The sequence below is a fragment of the Phalacrocorax aristotelis genome, chromosome 3, assembly GCF_949628215.1.
Source record: "Phalacrocorax aristotelis chromosome 3, bGulAri2.1, whole genome shotgun sequence".
Classification (NCBI taxonomy): domain Eukaryota; kingdom Metazoa; phylum Chordata; class Aves; order Suliformes; family Phalacrocoracidae; genus Phalacrocorax; species Phalacrocorax aristotelis.
Window position 1 is genome coordinate 34494762 of NC_134278.1, and position 22101 is coordinate 34516862.

The following is a 22101-nucleotide window of genomic DNA, read 5'->3' on the forward strand; positions in this document are numbered from 1 at the left end:
AGGGGAGGGGGCACAGCTAAGAGAGCGGATTCAAACTGACCAAAGGGATATTCCATATCGCGTAACGTCATGCCCAGTATGCTACCTGGGAGGGGCTGGCCGGGGGAGGGGAGGGAGCAATTGCACTCGGGGTCGGGCAGCGTGTGGTGAGCGGTTGTATCGTTTGTGTTTCCGTGGGTTTTTTTTCCTTTTTTCGCTTTCCCTTCCTTTTCCATTTTATTATATTAACATTGTTGTCATTATTATCATAATCATTGGTACTATTATTATCATTTTATTGTAATCATTAAACTGTGCTTATCTCAACCCACAAGTTCTTTTGCTCGTCCGATTCTCTTCCCCATCCCACAGGGTTGGGGGAGGAGTGAGTGAGCGGCTGTGTGGTGTTCAGTTGCCAGCTGAGGCTGAACCACGACATTGGTATGGGTTGAAGTTGCATTTCTTCCTACAAGATTCCTCACGCAAATGCTCACTGGCACCATAACTTTAACTCTTGCAGCACATCAGGTAGTGATGGCTTCCTGACCAAAGTCCACTGAAAAGACTAATTTCCAAAGCAATTCTGAAGACTCAGAAAAGATGAGTTACTTCAGGAGCTTCATATTGTTTTGATACCATGCTCTGCTCACTGTTGCTGGTGATTGTCCTCTGCAAAAGGTCTTCATCCACCCAGTTGATCTGGTGACTCTCAAATTAACTCCAGTGACTTTTTTTTCTTTTGAAAGCAAGAGTGCATTTTGGATATTCTGCAGTGGATTTTAATTTTAAATAAAGCTGCCATTTTTCACTTCACCCAGTCATTGATGCCTTTATATTTGGAATCATAGAAATTACATTCAGGAAATTAACTATTGCAGATTCTTCTTTACATTTGTAGTATACCTTGAAGATATTTTGCAGGTGACATCTACATTTCAATAGGGAAGATAAATATTACTTAAAATGTCCAAATTCTTTGAAGGGTTATGACTAAGCAGCATGACTTAGGCAATTTTCTTTTAGTGTTCTTAATTTTGTTTCATTTTTGTAGTATCCAACTACTGAAAACTGAAGCTCTGCACCTAAACTTAGTTTTAAATATGCAAATCTACATGATTAGGTAGTTACTGTAAACAATGTTTTTAATACCTCCCCTGAAAAATGGGGAATCTGTTGTTCAGTTGATATTGTATTTCTCTTGAAAGGAAATCACTGCTTGCTTTATCTTCCAGGCTGAGCAAGTTGTATTGAGGAATAAAAAAGTGTGGCAGGTGAGACTTTTGCAGGCAATCCAGAAAATAGCCCAGGTATTTCTGAAAGCAATGATCCAGGTCTCCCAAATGCCAGTCTGTGTCTTTTGGCCACGTGACACACGAGTGAAAGAAAGCAGTTTTGACATGATACGAAGAGATTTTTTCCAACTCTTTTGTATATTTCATTTTAAGTTGTTCTAGAAGATACTTCATTAGCTTAAGACAACCTTTCCTGTTAAGTAAATGAGAATTTGTTAGGTGCTTTTTACATAGTCACTTCTAAATAGGTATTTTAAATATTTAAGTACACATTATTCATGAAAACAATAAAAATGTTCATACTCTTATTAGAATACGATTTGCAGTAATGTTTTGAATGGGCTGGATAATGCTTGAACTACTGCCTATGAAGTCAGGTTCTAGCAATGAAGGATTTCTACTTCAAACAATAGTGTCTGCACATGCACCACTTCAGCTGGTAGCTGCAGCAACACAGAAATACAAAGTGTTGGTCGGCAGCTGTCCTCCACAGTACAGTCTCCCGGCTGCAGATGCTACCGGTGTAACATGAACTTGGAGCGCAGTTTAAGATTAAAGCTGCCCTTTTGGCTTGGGTTTACACTGAAGGAAGGAAATGCCACGACCTTCCTGTGGCACGCCATGAGGAGAAAAGGCGTATCTATAGCAGTTTATAAGTAGGGGCATAGCATGTCTGATAATAGTCATGAAGCAAAGACAAAGAATTATCCATTAGTTCTCTTGTGACTTTCTTGATTCAGTAGAAGATGTAATTAAGTAATCCAAGAAGTTGGTTTACCATTAAGGAAGTTCTGTACCTCACGTGGGTTTTCTTATTTCTCTTTGAAGAAATGTGGAAACCAGTTTGTATTGGAGTGAGAAATCACATTTTTTCATTGTGATCCCATGCAACAGTTCTTTTCTCACCATCATTTTGGAAGTTGCCTTGATATGAGGTATAATTTTGTTCCCAAAGCTCAGAAAGCTGAGACAGACTTTTAAGCTGCTGGTGGTTCTAAACAGGACTGAGTTTGGGAAAGATTATTTAACAAATTGCCTTTTTTTTTTTTTGCTTTCTAAAGCAAGTCTGGAGTTTTAACCTCAGGTCCTGTTGGACTTGATGATCCTAGAGGTCTTTTCCAGCCTCAATAATTCTGTGATTCTGTGTGATTTGTTTCTGCCTCTTGTTGAGTAAATGCAAGTCAAACATTCAGCAAGTGCATGCGATGTCGTCCTGCTGTAGAACTGTGGTGCCTGAAAGCCTTATTCTTGTTCCCTGTTATGAGTAACTAGTCTTAGATAAAATGAATAAAATTTAAACTGAAACAGTGCTAGACAGTGCTAGCCTGGCTCACACAGGCTTAAAGTAAAATATTCACGTGAAGTACCAACCTGCAGCACTTTGGTCCATCAGATTCACAGCATGTCTTTGAGCTGCCGTGGTTGTTCATCATGGCCTTCTCAACATGTGAGAAGGAGAGTCGCCAGGTGTTTCCTAAAGTTGAGTACAAGATTGTTAGGTTGTTACACAGCAGCAAGTACTCCTGTCTGTAACTAGGAGAAAAAAGACACTTTGTAATGTCTTAATCTTAAATATGAGCAATTGCACATTGAATTGCGGGTTTGGGTGGGGTTTTTTGTTTTGTTTTTTATTGTCTACGATTAGTTAGTTCTTCTTTAATTCCCCAGCTTCTCCACACAGACAATTAGAATGTTGTTAATATAGGACATACTTAAAGCATCCAAACAATTAACTATGTTCTTAAGGATGTTTGGATTTACTTCAAGCTTAATTCTGAACTTTCCTGCGTTGGTTGAACATGATTTGGGAATTACACTAATCATAGAAATCTACTACCTTTGAATTTCTGTTCTGTATTATTAGCCTTACTGCATAACCATTCTGGTTTTGAATAAAAAAATCTTCACTATTGGTTTCAGTTTGTTTGTGCAAGTAATATGCTCGTTAGTTTGTCTCAGGTAAGGTGACTCTTCTAAAGCATTTATTTTGCTCTTCTGGTAATGTTTCTGACAACAATGGTTAACATAGCTTAATCCCCTGGTTTTTTAAAACACCAGCAATCATTTTTGTCTTCCTTACAGAAGTTAGAGTGTTGCCCTTGCCTGTTTGATTCTGTTAATCTTTGCATTTAATTTGCACCAGAAGAAATAGCCTAGTAGAGCAGTGATAATTGATTTGGCATTGTTAAGATGGGCATGCTGATAAAAAAAAAAAAAAAAAAAAACTGAACTCTTGTTGCTGCAATCATCGATTCTCATAATGCAACGACAAGTTGGGATGTTTCTGCAAAGTAGTGTAGGCTTGGTGTGATAGTGGTCTGGAGAAAAAAAAAAAATGTTGTAGTTATACCAGAGCTCAATGAGAAATAATGTATCTTGCTAGGAAAGTACACAGTTTACTTCTTGCAGAAATCTGTAACTTGCGTATACAGGGCCACTTACAGGGATGTTCCCAGCCTTTTTAGAAATCTCCTTTTAATTTACTTCTTTGTCTTACAAAGCAAAGGAGTAGATGTTGCTGTGAAGTACAGCAGTAGCACAGGAAAGGTCCATTTTCACGTGTCTGACTTAGTAGATTTAATATAGTGCTCTTGGGAAGGGTTAGTGCCTGGCAGAGCGGTTCTGTCTTTAGATTTCGGTACAGGACCAGCAGTGGCACAAATCTGATGTTTTGTAGAGGGATTAAAATTGTCTTTGATCTGGATATGTCCAGGGTAAGGTAAAGATCTGTACCTCGAAGGCAGAATACTGAACAGAAAGAATCTGGATACACTTTTTATAGCACTTGTAAGTGGTGAAGTTGTAAAGCTATTTCATAACTTAAGACATTGTCTGTATTTGAGGTACCTCTTAGAACCTTTTCTTTTTTGTTTTGTTTGGCTACTAAATAAAGTGATTTTTTTCTGAATTCTCCCCTGACTTTTCTTCCCAGCCACTGTTCAATTTTGAGTCCATCCTCTGTGCTGGGTGGCCAGCTGTGCTGAACTTCCAAAGTCAAGATGATGTCCACTGATATTTGTGCTGGAGGATTTTTGATCTGAAGAGTTATTGCAGGGCTTCCAGCCTTTTTCCTTTTCACAGTTACTTCCACATCTAGTAACAAAGAAGAAATTGATTTTTTATATATATATAAGAAACTTTTTTTAAAGAATGTTAAAGTTTTTACTTAACAGGAATTTGTTATCAATCAAAAGACATACCTGGGTTCAGTCACTAGCTCTTTATCCTACAGGATATGGATTTTAAATAAAACATTAAAAAGGCCTGTTCAAGGAGTTCCGTGAAATAAAGGACACTCTTTTTGAACTGCTGTGTTTGCCTGATCTACTCATGTCTACAGAATCAGAAATACAGTAGTGTTTTCCAATAAACTTCTTCATTGTTTGAAAACACAGACCAAAGAGATTTGGCCACAATGTTTCTGAAGGCTTTGGAGAAGAAAAGCACACTAAAAGGGGATAAGTTTTCTATGTAGATTGATGTAGGTAATGTATAAAACAAAGCTCTTCCTTTTGCTGCCAGGTCAGCAAATGGCTCTCTGTATACAGCAGATATATAGATTGTGTAGGAAGTACCAAGCATGTGACAGAACCCTTGATATTCATTATTCTCATATGGAAAGAGGATTGCATAGCGGAGCAATGGGTTAATCACATAATATGCTTAGCTCTGACATATTTGTGGTGATTCTTAGCACAAGAGCAACCAGGGACGACCAGTGGTTACAGTTACATTGCTACAAAGAGAGAGTTGGCTGGGGGAAGAAAAAAATAAACAAACCCCAGTTTACCAAGAACAAGGCAACGCATATGTGCAGTGTACTATTTTTAGCACTCAGAGGTGAAGCTTATTCTCTCAGAACTTACTTTTAATGTTTTTTACTTCTTGTTTAATAATTTCTCGTAGTGCTTGAAGCATTTTAAAAGCTGATAATTTTCCATCTTCATCTAAATACTTCAACAAGTACTTTTCTTTTGGATTTCTTTTGAATGTTAGATAATAATAGGCTCCAGTATCATCGCTTTCATCCAGCTGAAGTCTTTTAACAGGTATTACAAGCATGATGTCAAACTCATTTGGTTCAGATATCTGCAAAGTAGGAGAATGCAACAGTCAATGTGCAACTAAGGTTTTATTCTCTTTAGGCTTTTATACTGGTTGTGGTTGTATCTACAACAGTCTCAGTCTACAGTTCATGTCTAGTGTGAAATATGAGCTTATTTCCGTGCATTTGTATTACAAGATGGCTGTGCATTTGTGTGGAGAAGAGCAATTTACTGATGGCAGTTAGTTTCCCAGCTTTCCAACTTACTATTTTTAAGAAGTTTCAAAATTATTGCGCTGTTCTGAGCAATTTATAACTGCTGATCTTATGTGCAAAAGGATGACTAAAAACCAGGTGTGGGGGAGGTGGAATGTATTGCTATGCCTGAATCTGGTTTTAAAAAAAAAAAAAAAAAGTCCCCATGTCTGACTTTGTTTCAGACTGAGCTGGAACCAGAAAAAAAAAGTCTTGCTATTCCTCCTGCTTTTCGGAAAAAAAAAAAAAAATGTACTAAGAATTGGCACACAGCCTTTCATGCAGTTTATGCCCGACTCGTCCTGCAGTCACACCGGGCACACCTGCGTGCTGTGCAAGGGGCAGGGGCTCGGGCTTGCTGCGGCTCTAAAGCGAGGCCTGTTCGAGCACCGTCTCTTACTAAATGCACCTATATTCATCTTCCAGTAAGTTAGCTCTTTTATAATTAATTGTCGTTAATTAACCAGGTAATCCTTAAAGGCCCTCCTCGGCGGGATGGGCCAGCTTACAGCTGTTCTCCAGCGGCAGGAGCACCGCGGAGCCGCCTTGTGCGAGCCGGGCTCCGGGGCCCCACCTGCACCGCGGGTCCCCGCGGGCCGCGCTGCGGCCCCAGCCCGGGGCCCGGCCCCGACACCCGCCCGGCGGCGGGAGAGGCGCTGCCGGCGGCAGGACGGCCGCAGCCGCGCTCGGCGCCCACCCCGACGCCCACCCACACACCTTGACGTGCTCGTAGTAGCTGCCGGCGCCCAGCCGGGCGATGGAGCTGAAGCTGCCGTCCCGGCTCCGGATGGCCTGGATCAGTTGCGAGACCACCTCGTTCACCACCCCCGACGCCTCGGACACGTCCTGGCGGCCCAGGGTGAGCCGCGACAGCACCTCCCGGAGGCGCAGGGCGCCCGGCGGGGCGGGGGGGCGGGCGGCGACAGCCCCGTCGGCCACCGCCGCTCGGGCTCTGGCGGCCGGTGCCCTGCTCCGAGGCGCGGGGGGCGCTTCTCCGCCGCCCGCCGCCGCCGGGCTCCTGACAGGGGAGGCTCGGCGCGACGGGCGCCCACGACGGACGGTGGATCCGTCCCTCCGCGGCGCCCGAGGGGTCGCGACAGCACCTGCGCCTCCGCCCCGGCCCCGCGAGGGGCTGCGGGCTGCGCCCCTCGCCGCGCCCCGGCCCCGCGGGGCTACTGGCCGCGGCCCCCGCCTGCCCCGCTCCCCTCTACCGCCGGCGCCTTCCATGGCTTCCGCTCCGCACCCGCAGGGCGGCAAGCGCGGCCCCACGGAAGAAGCGTTCCTGCCTTCCGCGTTAGGCAGGTTCCTCTTCCAGGCAGCGCTCCTCCGCTGAAGAAATGAAACCCCCGCCAGAGCGCCCGCGCTCTTACGCGCGGCTGGCCGCTGCCCCGCAGCCCAGGCGCGGGGAAGCTCGCGGAGCCGGGCGGGCGGCGCCACCCCGGGAGCCAATCCCCTGGCAGCGGTTTCCCGCTCTCGGGCGGCCCCGCCTGCCCGTGGGAGGAGGGCGGGTTGGCACTGGGGTTCCTCGGCCCTCATCGGCTGCTCGCAGCTCTCCGAGCGGCGGGTCCGGCTCCCGGCAGCAGGAGCTGCCCGCCGGGGCCGCTCCTCGCGGAACGGGCGGCCGCGGAGGAGCTCCGGCCCCGCCGTTACCGCCTCTTAGGCGCAGCCGGATCTGCTTCTCCCGAGCTGACGGAGGCGGCGGCGGCGGAGACGGCAGCCGCGCTCTCCGCTTCCGCTTCCTCCAGCCGCCGCCTGGGCCGGCGCTGCCGCGGGCGAGCGCCATGTTGCTGCGCAGCCGCTGGCGCCGCCTGGCGCTACCCCCGGCGCCGCGGCCTGTGCACCGTCGGGCGGGCAACGAGGCTGGAGCGGCGGCGGGAGCGCGTTACGAAGTGGTGGTGATCGGCGGGGGCCATGCGGGGACGGAGGCGGCGGCGGCGGCCGCTCGCGGCGGGGGCCGCACGCTGCTGCTCACGCACAGGATCGGCACCATCGGTACCGCCGGGGGATGGCTGGGTCGGGGCTGGGCTCGGCCGCGGGCGCAGGGAACGCGGTAGTGCAGGGAGCCGGGCCCGCTATCCCGCGGGCGCCTCGGATCTCCCCGCTGTTTGCAGCGGCGCGGGGGTTGCGGGAGCTTCGGGCGGCGGTGGTGAGGGGTGTCCCCGTGTTCCCTTCTCAGGAGAGATGTCCTGTAACCCCTCCTTCGGTGGCATCGGTAAGGGGCACCTCATGAGGGAGGTGGACGCGCTGGACGGGCTCTGCGGCCGGCTCTGCGACCGCGCCGGGGTGCACTACAAGGTGCTGAACCGCTGCAAGGGGCCGGCGGTCTGGGGCCTCCGCGCCCAGATCGACCGGGCCCGCTACAAGGAGCTCATGCAGGTGAATGCGGGCGGGCGCCGGGAGGGGGTGCGGCCCAGCGCCCCACCCCCCTTCCCTCCCGCGGGGATGTTTACGAGTTGTGCGTGGGTTCCTGGGGCGGCGGGACGGGGCCTGCAAGGCCTTGTGCGGCGGCGGGCTCTGCGCGGGGGAGGCGGCGGGGTGAGCAGCCTCGGCCCCGCGCTGCCCTCAGAGGGTGCCCCCGTTCCCCAGCCGAGGCGGAGGGGCTGGGGAGCGTCGCCGCCGGGGCGCGAGTGTGGGTGGCCCCTGGCGTCGCCCTGGCTGAGACTGCATAAACCATCTATAGGGATATCTCTGTATACGGTCTGGTAAAAACGGTAGCTACTGTTAAATGGGAGTGGGGAGACTTTAAGAGAAAGTCAAGAGCGATGACTAGTTTAAAAACACTTTTTTATTTCCAGGGTTTTTTTGCATGTGCTTGTGAGCTGGAGTGTTAGAATGCATTAGTCAAATCTGAGGTATTAGGGTAATTAAGGATGATTGAGGAAGAAGAATTTTACAATGAGGGTGGTGAAGCCCAGAGAGGTTGTGGAGGCCCCATCCTAGAAACGTTCCAGGTCAGGTTGGACAGAGCTCTGAGATCTAGGGGAAGGTGTCCCTGCTCACTGCAGGGGGGGTTGGACTAGATGGCCTTTGAAGGCCCCTTCCAACCCAAACCATTCTTTGATTCTGTGATGATAAACTATAGAGGATAAGGGAGGGGTTGTTTTGTTTTTTAATATTTTTAATTTGGGTTTTTTTAATATTTTGGTACTTTAATGTGGTGTAAGTTGTTGGAGCTCAGCATAGTTTAAGAAATTCTCTAGCATTTTATATAGACATATATAAATATATATATATTTCATGACGAAATAGTTTCTTTTGAGCTTAAACTCTGCTGATGAATGAAAAGTTCTACTTGATAGATCAGATAATAGTACAGTAACTGAGTGTCTACCAAGTGACCTGATAAGGGAAAAGGGAAGAGGGTGATGGATGTTTGGGAAATCAGCAGGGTTTGGGACTGCCCATATGTCGCATAACTTCCTAGATTTTTGCAGTAACTCCTTTCATGACAGAAAGAAATCCTTAACACACCACTGTTGACAGTTCGTGAGGCATCTGTGGAGGATCTTGTCTTGGCAGAGCCCGACTCAGACCGTCCCGGGAAATGCCGAGTCACAGGAGTCGTTCTGGGTATGTGCTAGTAACTCAGAAAGCACCTTCAGTTACTCTACGCTAGGAGCAGCCTTTGGGGTAAACACTTCTGATTCATCCATGAGAAAGTTGAATTAGATGATAGAGGCGATTTAGGGCTGAGCGTGAACTAAACTAGATTAATATGTGTAATCCAATGAAAACCATACCAAGATCAATAGGATATTGGGAGGTTACATAAATTTAACTTTCTTCAGGCTACCAATACTGAATTCCATGCTGCGTTTTGAGATTTTATTTGGTAAATGGCGTATGCTGCCAACAACGTTACGGGGCAGCGGTGTCCTATTACCCTTGCTTTATTACCTGCGCTGTTCTAGTAAACAAGCTTACTGAAATAAAAGCCTGGGTGGGAATTTTTCCCAGGAGTGGGTTTTCTGTGTCAGGGGTAACATGCTTAGGAATAAGAAAAATATAGGAATAACTATGTGCTGTTTATTGCAGTTATTATCAGTGCTTTTGTTATTGAAATACTGATTTTTGTTGTAACGAAAGATGGATAAACCTTCAGCGAACACTGTTAGCCTAGTTTTAAACAGAAGCACCGGAATACCAGGGCTTTGTTGATGCTAAAATATATGCATCTCTGAAAACTTGATGTTTCAGGGGATGGGAGCACAGTACATGCGGGGAGTGTTATCCTGACCACTGGAACGTTTCTGAGGGGTATGGTCCTCATCGGACTGGAGATGCACCCGGCTGGGCGGCTAGGGGACCAGCCAGCCATCGGGCTGGCTGAGACCCTGGAGAAACTGGGCTTTGCTGTGGGCAGGCTGAAGACTGGGACGCCGCCCCGACTTGCCAAAGATACCATTGACTTCAGTGGTCTGGAGGAGCGTGCAGCTGACAATCCTCCGGTGCCGTTCAGCTTCCTCAGCGAGGCTGTATGGATCAAGGTGGGACAGCACGCATCAAATGCACATAGAGCTGGGTGGGGAGCAGTTCTGGGAATGTTACGCTCAGAATCAGTGAGGGAGTTGATGGCTGGGAAAGGGAGCCAGGCTGGGTTCATACTGGAGGTCTTATGTTTCTGAAGACTCTTAATGCAAAGGGAGAAATTGCGTGTTTTCTTTTGAAAGCAAGGACCTTTTTCCTCTCGCTTCTCAACTTGAGAACCAAACTTTCTTTGAATCAGAACTGCGCAAAATACGATATTATTAGTTGTATTCTTCATTTGCTGGTTAAGTGGTGGTTTACAAATTACTTTCAGTATTAGACCTGTATTGTGGAGATTTATGATGTCTGCTTGTTACCCCAGCTCTAGAATAAGACGAAAATGTTGAAATTAGAGATCATTGGTAGTGTTGACTAGGAAAGAGAAAGGATGGAGTTGTCCACAGAGATCAGAGGTGACGTGTTAACAGAACTTAGAAGCAGAAAAAACAGTCTTTCCAAAGAAAATATTGGAAAATGGATGGTGCTCTTACATAATATAGTTAAACAGCACAGAATTAAGTATCAGGATTTTATTTGCCCCAGAGCATATAGGAATTGCAATAACCTATTATAGCTGGGGTGAGGGTGAAAGTAATACCCCTTGAAGTCCTTGGTATGTGTAGGAAAGGTTTTAAGGGGTCGAGGTACAACATTATTACTATTTTGAATGTGAGTCTATTAACTCTTTTTCAGACAAAATTAAGTACTTTACATGGTGGGTTTTTTTCCCAGCTTGAATTTTCCATGTTAATTGCAGGGTTTTCAGAGATTTCTTCTTGTCTTCATCAACGCTTTGATTGGCTGTTAGCTGTAGAGTCAGCACTTACTCCTCTTACTTCAGGGCTTTGAATTCCTGCAGTTAATTTAAATGCTGTCATATAATGTGTTTCTGTAATAGGAATATCCATCCTGTAGTTAGGAATACAGTGGGTAGAGTAGAACTTGAGCTCTGGGCTCCCAAGTTCTGTTTTGTTTTTGGTCTGCTTTTGGCCATGTTGCTCAAGCTCTGTGATTGCTCATGTTCTGTCTGTACAGTGGGTATGACAGCACTACCCATCTCTCCAGGAAGTGAGAGCCAACTGTCATGGAAAAGCCCTTGCAGGTCCTCAGAGTTGCTCAGGAAGTATACAGTGTTGCGACTGGAATAACTTAAAGTGAGCTTTGGCCTCTTTCAGCCAGAAGATCAGCTGTCATGTTACCTGACTCGCACTACCGCAAAAGCCCAGCAAATTATCCATGATAACCTCCACCTGAACAACCATATAAGGGAGACAACAAAGGGCCCGCGGTAAGGATGTGGCATCATGCAAGGCTGTCAGTGGCATGAGCTGACCATCTGTCTGAAACTGTGGCTCTCCCCTGCTTTGCTTCTGGAAAGTTACTTTTCCTCCATGTCAGGTGGTGCTCATGGCTGTTTACTGTTGCAGGTACTGTCCCTCTCTTGAATCAAAGGTTCTGCGCTTCCCAAACCGAGAGCATCAGGTGTGGCTGGAGCCCGAAGGCTTGGAGTCCAATGTCATTTACCCCCAAGGCATGTCGATGACGCTGCCACCTGAGCTCCAGGAGCAGGTGATCAAATCCATCCCAGGCTTGGAAAAAGCCAAGATGTTACAGCCAGGTGAGGGGTTGAATAGTTTTAAAGCTGTTTGTCACATTGGTTACCAGTTCATAAAACCCATATTTTGTTTAGACCATAGCAAAAATAAGGTAATATGAAACAAAATTATTTTTACCATGCAGGGATTTTTAGAATCATAGAATCTTTAAGGTTGGAAAAGACCTCTAAGATCATCAAGTCCAACCATCAACCCAACACCACAGTGTCTCCTAAACCATGCCCTGAAGTGCAACATCTACACGTTTTTTGAACACCTCCAGGGGTGGCGACTCCACCACTTCCCTGGGCAGCCTGTTCCAATGCCTTACCACTCTTTACTAAAAAGTAAAGAAATTTTTCCTAATATCCAATCTAAACCTGCCCTGATGCAACTTGAGGCCATTTCCTCTCCTATCACTAGTAACTTGGGAGAAGAGACCAACACCCACCTCATGACAACCTCCTTACAGGTAGTTGTAGAGAGCGATAAGGTCTCCCCTCAGCCTTCTCCAGGCTAAACACCCCCAGTTCCCTCAGCCGCTCCTCATAAGACTTGTTCTCCAGACCCTTCACCAGCTTTGCTGCCCTCTTGTGGACACACTCCAGCGATTTTTTTCCTTGGTTTTTAAATCATAAATAAAAGTTGATTACCTAAGTCATTCTGCCCCACTGATTGCCTTTGCTGATAAATAGGGACCTTCAAAATCCCTCCTGTGAGATCTGTCTTGTTTTTCATAGGCTACGGGGTACAATATGATTTTTTAGATCCCCGTCAACTGACTGCTTCTCTTGAGTCTCGTCTTGTTCAGCGCCTCTTCTTTGCAGGCCAGATAAATGGCACTACAGGCTATGAAGAAGCTGCAGCTCAGGTGGGTGAATCTGATAATGTATACTCAGCACTCAGAAAGGGATATTGCATTTGTCTTTGATATGCAGTCTTGCTAGGCCCATCTGGTGCTAATGAGGTGGTCTTACTTGTGTTGCTCACCCCGAATCCGGATTTGCCCAGGTATTTTTACTTCTAGCATCTACAGTTGCTGTTACTGAGATTGCAGTAATGAAAGTAATTGAAAGCACTGTCAAATGTTTCAGTATGGAGACTGTGCAATGGGTATAATTGAAAACATGTGGAAATTGACGCTGGTCACATCAGCAGGGGCCAAGGGGCCCTTCAGACACTCGTAGTATTGCAAGAAAGAAACTACCTAGATTACTAGCACAGACCTTTGCATTTTCCAGGGTACAGTTTGACACATGAGTCTTCGGGGGCAGATGTGCTGGTATTTTAGCCACTAAGAGACCAATAAATGTGTTTTATTTTGTTTTCTGTCTGCCTAGGGTGTGATTGCTGGGATTAATGCTTGCCTACGGGTTCATGGCAAGCCCCCTTTCATTGTCAGTCGCACCGAAAGCTATGTTGGTGTCCTCATCGATGACCTTACCACTCTGGGCACCAGCGAGCCTTACCGGATGTTCACCAGCCGCGTGGAGTTCCGCATGTCCCTCCGGCCTGACAATGCCGACGCCAGGCTCACCCACAGAGGTATTTTATTTCAGTGGGACTTGCAATGAGCAGCCCTGCCTAGTTGTAGGCCTTTGTCTCATACGCCATCTGTCTCTGCAGGTTTTGAAGAAGCTGGGTGTGTGTCACAGCAGCGATATGAACAAGCAGTTAAGATGAGAGCTGCTTTAGAGGATGGAATTGCAACACTCAAATCCCTTCAGTTCAGCATATCCAAATGGTCCCGCTTAATGCCAGAAGTTCCCTTCAGTAGCAGTCGAAGGTCGCCTGTCAGGTAAAGGTTACAGCTGAAGCTTCCTGGTTTGACCTACACTTGCTTTAGCATATTTGGCTAGTGGTTTCACAGCATTTGTCCATCCTTCCTGAAGCCGCCAGTACTCCAAGATGCCAGCTTTATCACCTTCAGGGGACAGACATCCAATGTTTGCCTATAGAATAAGTGTGACGTTACTATGCCACATTTCCTGGTGCTGACATAGGCTCCCAAAGTAAGGGGTTACTCCACTGGCCCAGACAGTTCTTGCTGTCCTTGTTGAGAGTGTCACCAAGTGGGGATGGTTTTGCAGTGCGTTGCTGCTTTGCTGAAAGCTTGATAAAGGAGCAGCTGATTTCAGGTTAGTGTCAGGTGGTAGCTGTTCCTGTATAAAAAACCCCTTGCTTCCCTTACCCATCTCTCATCTCACGGTATCTTTTCTGTTGTTTTAGATCAGTGACTAAGACCTGGCTGACTTGGCCTGTGTGAAAGCTTCCCCTTGAAGCCTTTACCTCATCCCTTCTATCTGGCTGTTCATTTTTCTTAGAGAGCCCCTCTTCAAGAGCTGAACTGCTCTTGTGTACACTGAGAGTAGATAGTAGGGGACTGAGCTTGGTTCTGCAGTAGTTCTGGCTTATGCCGAGATCTTTACAAGTTTGGGCTGGGAACAGCTGTAAATCTGCCTTACACAAGTGACTCCTTCCTACCATAAAAACTTACTCTTGTTCTCCACAGTGCCTTTGACATCCTTCAACATCCGGAGGCCAACATGGAGGTTCTGGCAAGGGCTGTCCCAGAGCCCCTGGGAAAGCTTGCTCAGTGGAGAGAACTGGCAGAGAGATTGAAAATAGAAGGTAGAGTACAAGAATTAGTGGGATCCGTGTAGGATTTGTTCAGTACAGGGAGAGCCAACCCGTTCATCCCAGTGTGTTTCATGTTGCTGCTTAGTGACATGAAACACTTGTATCAGAGCATGGGCCTTTTACTGTAGGCCACAGCCCGATGCAAGCACCTGTGTTTCACTTTGTGGGCTGAGATCAATTATTCATGTTCACTCTGGGGTTTTTCCTCCTGTCATCCTTTCCGGGAATGAGAGGAAAAAACAGCCAATGTGTCTTAATTCCTGTAACAAATTCAAGAGTAGCACTTCTTCCAAAGTGTTGATGTGAATGAGGCTTTTTAGTCTGTGAGGCTAGAAACTTCCTTAGGAGCTTTTGACCGTCTCAGTGGAATTGCTCGCTCTGCTTCCGAGAATCTGTAAGTGGCCCCTTTCACATGAACATCTATATCTGGTTGTCTTGTTTGCCTGATCTTCCATCACAGCTGCTTACGAGTGGTGTGTAGCCAACCAACAGCAGGAAATAGAAGAAGTGCGTCGTGATGAAGCCCTCCAACTGCCAGAGGATCTAGATTACTTTGCCATTGATGCATCGCTCTCAGCAGAGGTGCGGGAGAAACTGGACTCCAACCGTCCCCAGACGGTAAGATACTGGGCCACTGCAAGGATGAGCAGCGATGAAATTCCTTCTGTGTCTTCCCAAGGGACCTGGGGGGTGAGGAGAATCAGGGAAAGGAATACCCACAGGTTTTGATCTCATTTCTCACTAGCTCCAGTGTTGTAGGTTTGTTCTTGGTTAATTTGTCCCTGTTCCCATACGTAGATTGGTGCAGTCAGCCGCATCCCTGGAATTACACCAGCTGCTATCGTTAACCTGCTAAGGTTTGTGAAAACCAGTCACCAGAAGACAGAGAAGCTAAAAGCGTTACCTCAGACTGGCAAGTATTTACCAGGGAAAATGTACTCGGAGAAAGCAACTTCCCAGCGACAGATTCCAGCAGAGTTTTCTGAAGAGGAGCCAGAGAGTACCTTCGTTAAAACACCTTTGTAGAGAAGCGTATCCCTCCTACCTGAGAATGTGGTAAGATCACCGGTGCTCACGAGCCTCTTCACAGGGAGAACCGATGCTGGCTGGATCCAAAGCAGTTCTAGTTGTGTTCTGTGGCAGCGTGATTGAGTAGAACAAAGATGGCGAATGCGCAAACCTGGAGTAAATGGTGAGGAACTTAAATATAGCCTGTGATTTTTGCCAATCCAAATGAAAAGACGGGAATTGCTTTTAAAATTCCACATGATTGGAAGATGTCAGGTAGTCAAAATTTGTTCTAAAGCACCTTGGAAAGGACAGCGTTTTGCTTGTCTGAAAAAAGTAAGAAGTGTTACCGTGCTGAACCCACAGCAGCACAAGAGGATTTGAGGTGGAAAGCATGCTCCATCGACTTCAGTGCTTGTGTCTATACCTGTGCAGTGACTACACAGAGTCTGATGTTTCAGTGGGATGGCAGCCAATAGGAGACACTTGGTTATGAAAATGTGTGCCACACGAATATTTAAACTTACGTAGGAGACCGATTGTAAACGCTGTATTCTGGGCTTTTTTTTTCTCCTTTAAAATAAATAAAGCTTATCTTGAAACTTGCTGAAGAACTTGGTTGTCACTTAGCTTTTGGTATAACCTTGGTGATTCACTGGCTCACAGTTCACACAGGTGAGGTGGGGCAAGATTTGCTGCAGAACTGGTGAAGGCAGCTGGGGCAAGACTCGCTGCATAGGCCAGGGTGCTGGGGAAGGTGGGGGCATATTGTGGCCTGCTCCAGGAGCCCCCGTTCCGGGCAGCGTGGTGACTGACGTGCTGGGTGCGGGGGGGGGGGGGTGGGGGGGTGGCTTGGCAGCCTCAGAGCGGGACTGAGTTTGTCATCAGCACTGGTGCTGCAAGTGACAGTGAGGTAACTCACATCTGAACAAGGTATGTTTTGGGCAGTCAGTTTGTCATGGGCCATCAGGAAATTAAATGATGAAGTACAAGCTGTCACTGTGCAGCTACTGAATCTTTGCCTGACTTGGGCAGCAGTCCTGGATGCTTGTCTCATTTCTGAGCATCCTCTGAATTGACGGTACAAACAGGCTTGGCAACAAGTTTTGTTGGAATTCGACATAGCTGTTGTTTTGAAATTATGATCCAGGACTTTTCTCTGCTCTGGGTGAGTAGTTTCTTTCCTGTCGGAGCAAATCCTTTTTGTGGACAAAGGCCCTCTCATGCAGTGGGAGGATGGGCAGAGCTAAAAGCTTTGGGGCATCATCAGCCCACCTGAAAGCATCTCCCTGCCACCAGCTATTGACCTGTACGGAACAGTTTTAGACACATCGTGGCCAGTTCATGACAGAATGGCTCAGAAAAGCTAACATGTACTTGCCCATTTTCCTTCCAGCTTTGCCAGCTCCAATTACTTCAATTTTGTAAGCTTACGCTTAGCGTAAGGAAGGAGGCCACGCTTTCTGTGGCGTGACTTAGGCTGCAGGTATGGTGTTCTCGAAATTCCAGCTATATGAATTTGAAGCAGCCCTAAATCCCTTGCCTCTCTGCCTCTTCAGAGCAGTGGAGCTTCTGATCAAGAAGGTTTCATGCTTTCTCCACTGCGCTCTTTGCATTTTGTTTGGTTTTGATGTACTAGGAAGGAAGCCCTATTGACACCTTCATCCTCTCACCTCTAAGCAGATCGTGCAATCTCAGAACTGCATTTCCTAGTTCTTGTCAGCAGTCATCTGACAGGAAAACCTTGCTTCCAATAACGTGTGTCTTGAAAGGCAGGCCCCGCATGCCCAGCTACAAAAGCAAACGCTTTTTCAGCTTTCTGCGCTAAATTCCTGTGCTACAAAGGCCTTAGTTCTGAGTTCACACACACCAGTGTAAATCAAAGGGTGATTCCACTGAGCCGGGCTGCACCGGTGTCAAGAGCTTTTACTTCTAGCAAATAATGCACAGCCGTGGTCTAAGAGTTAGAAAGGGGGCAGAGAGTTACTTAACTCCGAGGGAGACTGAAGTCAGAAGTGTGTGCATGCACTGCTTTCCAGCAGATCTCTTGTAACAGCTGCTCTCTATATTTCGGCGTGAAGTGGGGCTTTGGCCACTGGTGAGCTCCCTTGTTGAGACAGGGTGTCCTCTGTTCACATGTGCGGGTTAACGATGTCCATATTTGCTGAAATGGGAAAACGTGGCGTGTGCACAAGTTTGAGGACTGGCCGTTCGTCAGGTATTAGCTTCGTGTGTGTAGGGCTTGCCACAACCTCTTGTGCTCGTTAAACAGTTCTTGTCTGAGAGGACTTTTAACATGAAAAGAAGTTATAGCTATGAGTAGCTCTATGTGCACAGAAAGTCTAAATAATCTGCTGTAAATAGCATGGGCAGATAGAATGCAGACATGGTGCCATCTGCCAGGCTCCGCCGGGGATTGTTACAAGGCCCAAGGTTTGGTTTTTTACACAAAGACGAAGTGAGCTTAAACCCTCGCAGTTCTGCGGTCTCGCTAAGCCTGACAGGATGGGAAGGGCAGAACCAGGGGAGCCTGCCGTTGACATGGATGTCTGCTTGCTTTTCCTTGCCTGTGCTGTAATGAATTGCATTTTGTCCTCCTGTAATCCTTACTGTGACTGAGGCAAGCAGGGAGGGTAGGGTGCGTGGGGAGGTTGGCCTAACTCGTTGCGCATACCAAGGGTCTTTGTGTTCCCTGTGTCGATGCAAGTCTCTCTTTTTATCCTCCAGCAGAAGAGGCCTGGTGATCAGCAATTTTCCCTAAGCTAAATTTCCTCAGATCTCTACCACTCCATCTTGTACCAGATTTTCAAGACAATTGTTGCCTTCTTTTTCTAGCTTCTGTTTTATATGGTACTTGGACTGACCAGATTCTTCATCTTTTCTTTATTTCTGCCTGGAAAATGGGAGCAAGAGAAAAATAGGATGACATTTTACACTAGGAGACACTAAAAGCTGTCACCACCCAGTCTTTTATGCTCTCAGTGCTGCTGGAATGGCTGCAACGGTGCAGCAGTGGCTGTGCTAAATGTCTTAGTCCCCTGCTTTGCTGGCCCTTGCAAGTACAGATGTGCCTCCTAACTGAACATTGACTTTGCACTTTGGTTAGTAACGATCGTCACTTGTGTTCGTTTTAGATGCTATGGGGTTTATTGGCTTTGATGCCTACACGTCCCAGGTTGTGCTCCGCCACCCAGTGACAGGTATCTCAAGGCTCCAGTTAGCGGATGCAGGAGGAATCCACCGTCCCGCAGGAGCTGCTGTTTCCACCAGGGCGGCGCTCTCTGTGCTCTCCCCAGACCACAGCCTGGGCTGCTTGGAGTCCTTCCAGGTGTTTGTTTCCCCCTCTGGCCGTGGCTTCATGGGGCTCATGAGAAATGTGTCTTTCCCCTCTCGTGCTGAAAGTTAGTGGTGGCCGGGGCGTTCATCTGGAACATGGGAGACTTGCTCTGCAATTGCTATTACAAAAAGGGCAGAGAAAAAGGGAATGATTCTTGATCTATTGTTTTAGCCGCAGGGATGCTTTAGAATCATAGAATGGCCTGAGTTGGAAGGGACCCACAAGGATCATCGAACCCAACTCCTCTCCCTGCATAGGACAGCCCCAAAATTCACACCATGTGTCTGAGGGTGTTGTCCAAGTGCTTAAATATTGTCAGGCTTGGGGCTGTGACTGCCTCCCTGGGGAGCCTGTTCCGGTGCTCCACTGCCCTCTGGGGGAAGAGCTTTTTCCTAATATCCAGCATAAACCTCCCTGGCACATCTTCCTGCCACTCCCTCGGGTCCTTTAGGGAAAAAAAATTATGCTTTTGTCTCTTTTCTTTCTAAACTGCGGTGTAGGCTCAACTCTGCATGTGTAATTCTGAGGGAGGAGACAGATGCGGCTTCCCATCAGAGGCTTTCCGACTCCACCGTCACCGTTGTGTAGTCACCACACGAGGTGTCTGGGTCTTCACTGCGCCAAGAAGGCCAGTACTGACAAATCCCGCCTGAAAGATGGAGGCTGCAACCCCTTCACCTTTTTGCAGACTTAAGTCTAAGTATTTTGATGCCTCCTTGGGCTGCTCAGTTGTGAACCACAGGCTCAAACAGGCCGTTGTCCTCAGCTTCCCCATCTGTGTCCCTACAAAGTCAGCGCCTTCCCGCTGCGGGTCTGCAGGGCTACCGTGAGCGGGCTGCAAACGTCTCCGTGGGAGGAGCAGGGTTCAGCAAAGGCTGATGCTGTGGTGGAGGTGGGAGGCCGATGAAGTGAAGAGTGAAAGCGTTTATGTCTAGCATCAGCTGCAGCTCCCAGCAAAAGCCCAGGAGGCACATTTTCAGGCACTGCTGGGTGCTGGGGACCAATAAGCACACGCTGGTCTTGTTCCAAGTGACTTAGAGCTTGATGTGGTTAAGTGAAGAGCAGGCATGGTGCCAGGTGGGAAATGAGCTCACTTGGTGCCTTACAGGGCAGCAGGAAGAGCGCGGTGCTGACAGCAGGCTCGTGACTAGTCTCCGTTTTATTTTTATGCGGATTTACTTGAAAGTTGCCGTGTATGACCAGATGGTGGCTTGTGTCACAAGTAGAAAGGCTGCTGTGGCTGGTACTGCTGCGCTGGGCTGCTTCAGCGAGGTTTTGTCCTTGTCCCACGGCACCTCGTGGGACTTCGGCCAGGCAGCCGTGGGCTGGCTCGGTGACACTGCCCTGGAGCACGGCCAGCCGACGGTGGTGGGCGTCAGGCACGAGCTGGAAGCGGCTGTACCAGGTGCAGAGCGGTCACGTCGCACGCCATGATCTCGGTTCTCCTCAGCTGGGCCACGAGTGTGGGAATTCTGGGGCTTCGTGCCCAGAAATGAGTTGCGGGAACTACCCTCGCAAGGAAGCAACTGCGGCCAGGCAGAGCAGAGCCGCGCTGCTCTTGCTTGGGGTTGCTCTTTCCTTTCCAGTGGTCCCTGTGCGCACACGTACATCCCCTCCTTCTCCAAAGAATTAGCACTTCAGCAGCAGACTACATAATGCTAGTTATTATTACTGGAAATAACAGTCAAGTAGGAGCAAACCTATAATTAAATTCATCTCCTCTTGTTTTTTTTTTCTCTGGGAAAGACTATTTAAGGGCTTGTTTTCACAGAGACAACACCAAACAAGCCTCCATTTCTCTCTCCAAAATATCCATGCCCTGTTACCAGAGCCACAGTCCAGCTTGTGAAACCAAATATTTACTAAATATTCGAGAATAATAAATAAATATATAATAGATAATATGTATAAATAACTAAATATTTAGTCATTTGGGGTTTTTTCCCACCCTGTTTCCTAAGGAATTTGCTTAGAATCCAGCTTCAAAACAGGACCTGCAGAGTTTTAAGTCTGACAACTGCAATAGTTAAAAATAAGATAAAGTAGGCACCTTATGTCTATATATTATAAATATATACATGTGCATGTGTACGCATGCGCGCGCGCGCACACGCACACAAAGTAGTTTTGCTTAAGATGTGCCCAGGTGGCTGCAGATAAGCAGCATCTGAGACTGTCTCTTAAAGCCCTGCCTGCAACAAAACCCCTCCTGGAGGGGAAGGTTGTCTTGCCTTTCCTCCTGCGTGTGGGTTTGGGCTCAGCCAGCCGGCTGCGCTGAGCTCTGCACAACCGGGGCCTGGGGCGGGGAAACAGCTGTGGCTCTTCCCCGTTGCGTTGAATATTCCACATTTTGCTGGGCTGAAAGGGAGAAGGTGACTGTGACTGCTGCTGGCAGGGTGCCAGGTTAGGGGTGAGCTGGCTCTGGCCATTTCCAGAAACTACGTAATTAAAAGAAAAAAAATAGCATTAATAAGCTATTGGCACAAACACAGGCCACCGACTTGTGTCAGTGCTGGGCCTGAGCTAGCGTGTGCTCTTGCAGAAGGACGACCGTGTTGCTGGATTACTTCGCTCAGAAAAGCCAGGAGAAAGCCCGAGCTCAGGCCATCGGCACGCCGAGGGCAAACCCGTTGCTACAGCATCCTTGAAAGCATGCATTTGGCCCATGAAGGATGCTTCACCAAAGAAACCTTAGATAACTTTGAGGGCTTTTCTTTCTTTTTTTTTTTTAAAAAAGGAAGAAATAAGCAAAAACTGCATTAATTCAGAGCTGTTTAGCACAGGCACAGCTCCTTGGCAGCCGATCATCCTTGGCAGCCACCCCTTGTGCACCCCACTGCTGCCCACCGTCTCCCCACCCGCAAGCCTCCTGCTGGGGAACCGCGCTCCCATTTGTCTCTGCATTTCCTCAGTACCTCACCCAGCAGCTTTCGAGGAGAATACATGTTTAACTGTCGCCTTATCAGCGCAGAGAAGCTAGCAGATTTGAATTACATTGTGTAAATATTTGAAACATAAAGGATTAAAGAATTCTCAATAGGCAGCCAGTGAAGGTAACCTTAATTAAAAAGAAAGCAGACAGTGACATAACTGATTTATAATGCAGAAATAATCTGAAGGGACGAAGGAGGATTCAGAAAAAGGCTAAAACCCCACAGCTTCTGTGTTTTGGAAACCGATACGGTTTTCTTATCTACTAGGTTTTTCTTCAGCTCTTTTGCACCCTGGGTGCCCTCTTCTTCCTCTCCTTAAGTGAGGCAGTTTCAGCCTTCCCCTTGGTACGTAGTAAGGCCATTGCAGGAGAAACAGTAATTCAGCCCAATGTTCTTTCCCGTGGTCACGGTTAATCCTGTGTATTCCTCAGTTTAGCTTATGATTTGGCTGTCTTTTCAGATTTGCAATTTCAGAGGACTAAATTCCTAG

The 22101-nt window shown here is 47.4% G+C and overlaps 2 protein-coding genes across 4 annotated transcripts; one reads left to right on the forward strand and one right to left on the reverse strand.

Moving 5' to 3' along the window:
* Window positions 1-742: 742 nt before the first annotated feature.
* On the reverse strand, window positions 743-7107 carry CGAS (cyclic GMP-AMP synthase). 2 transcript variants are annotated; one of them, XM_075087088.1, is made up of 6 exons: window positions 6289-7107; window positions 5138-5360; window positions 4119-4364; window positions 3503-3589; window positions 2643-2745; window positions 743-1464 (listed from the first exon to the last, which is right to left on the reverse strand). In XM_075087088.1, exons 1-6 carry the CDS (start codon window positions 7105-7107, stop codon window positions 1122-1124), a joined length of 1821 nt encoding a protein of 606 aa, XP_074943189.1. In that variant the 3' UTR covers window positions 743-1121. The 2 variants fall into 2 exon arrangements, with proteins under 2 accessions (XP_074943189.1, XP_074943190.1); XM_075087089.1 differs by lacking the exon at window positions 3503-3589.
* A 68-nt stretch (window positions 7108-7175) lies between these two features.
* On the forward strand, window positions 7176-15955 carry MTO1 (mitochondrial tRNA translation optimization 1). Of its 2 annotated transcripts, XM_075087084.1 has the most exons (12): window positions 7232-7563; window positions 7748-7947; window positions 9024-9141; window positions 9769-10058; window positions 11274-11386; window positions 11526-11716; window positions 12434-12564; window positions 13034-13238; window positions 13320-13491; window positions 14206-14324; window positions 14794-14951; window positions 15132-15955. In XM_075087084.1, exons 1-12 carry the CDS (start codon window positions 7353-7355, stop codon window positions 15357-15359), a joined length of 2136 nt encoding a protein of 711 aa, XP_074943185.1. In that variant the 5' UTR covers window positions 7232-7352; the 3' UTR covers window positions 15360-15955. The 2 variants fall into 2 exon arrangements, with proteins under 2 accessions (XP_074943187.1, XP_074943185.1); XM_075087086.1 differs by lacking the exons at window positions 9024-9141; window positions 9769-10058 and having other exon boundaries at window positions 7176-7563.
* The last annotated feature ends 6146 nt before the right edge of the window (window positions 15956-22101 follow it).

Coding starts and splice junctions, on each gene's coding strand:
- CGAS (XM_075087088.1), bottom strand. CDS start 7,107: ATGAGGGCCGAGGAACCCCAGTGCCAACCCGCCCTCCTCCCACGGGCA. Junction 5,361..6,288: donor GCTACTACGAGCACGTCAAG/GTGTGTGGGTGG, acceptor CCTACTTTGCAG/ATATCTGAACCAAATGAGTT. Junction 4,365..5,137: donor AGAAGTAAAAAACATTAAAA/GTAAGTTCTGAG, acceptor CTTTGTTACTAG/ATGTGGAAGTAACTGTGAAA.
- MTO1 (XM_075087084.1), top strand. CDS start 7,353: ATGTTGCTGCGCAGCCGCTGGCGCCGCCTGGCGCTACCCCCGGCGCCG. Junction 10,059..11,273: donor GCGAGGCTGTATGGATCAAG/GTGGGACAGCAC, acceptor GGCCTCTTTCAG/CCAGAAGATCAGCTGTCATG. Junction 11,717..12,433: donor AGCCAAGATGTTACAGCCAG/GTGAGGGGTTGA, acceptor TGTTTTTCATAG/GCTACGGGGTACAATATGAT.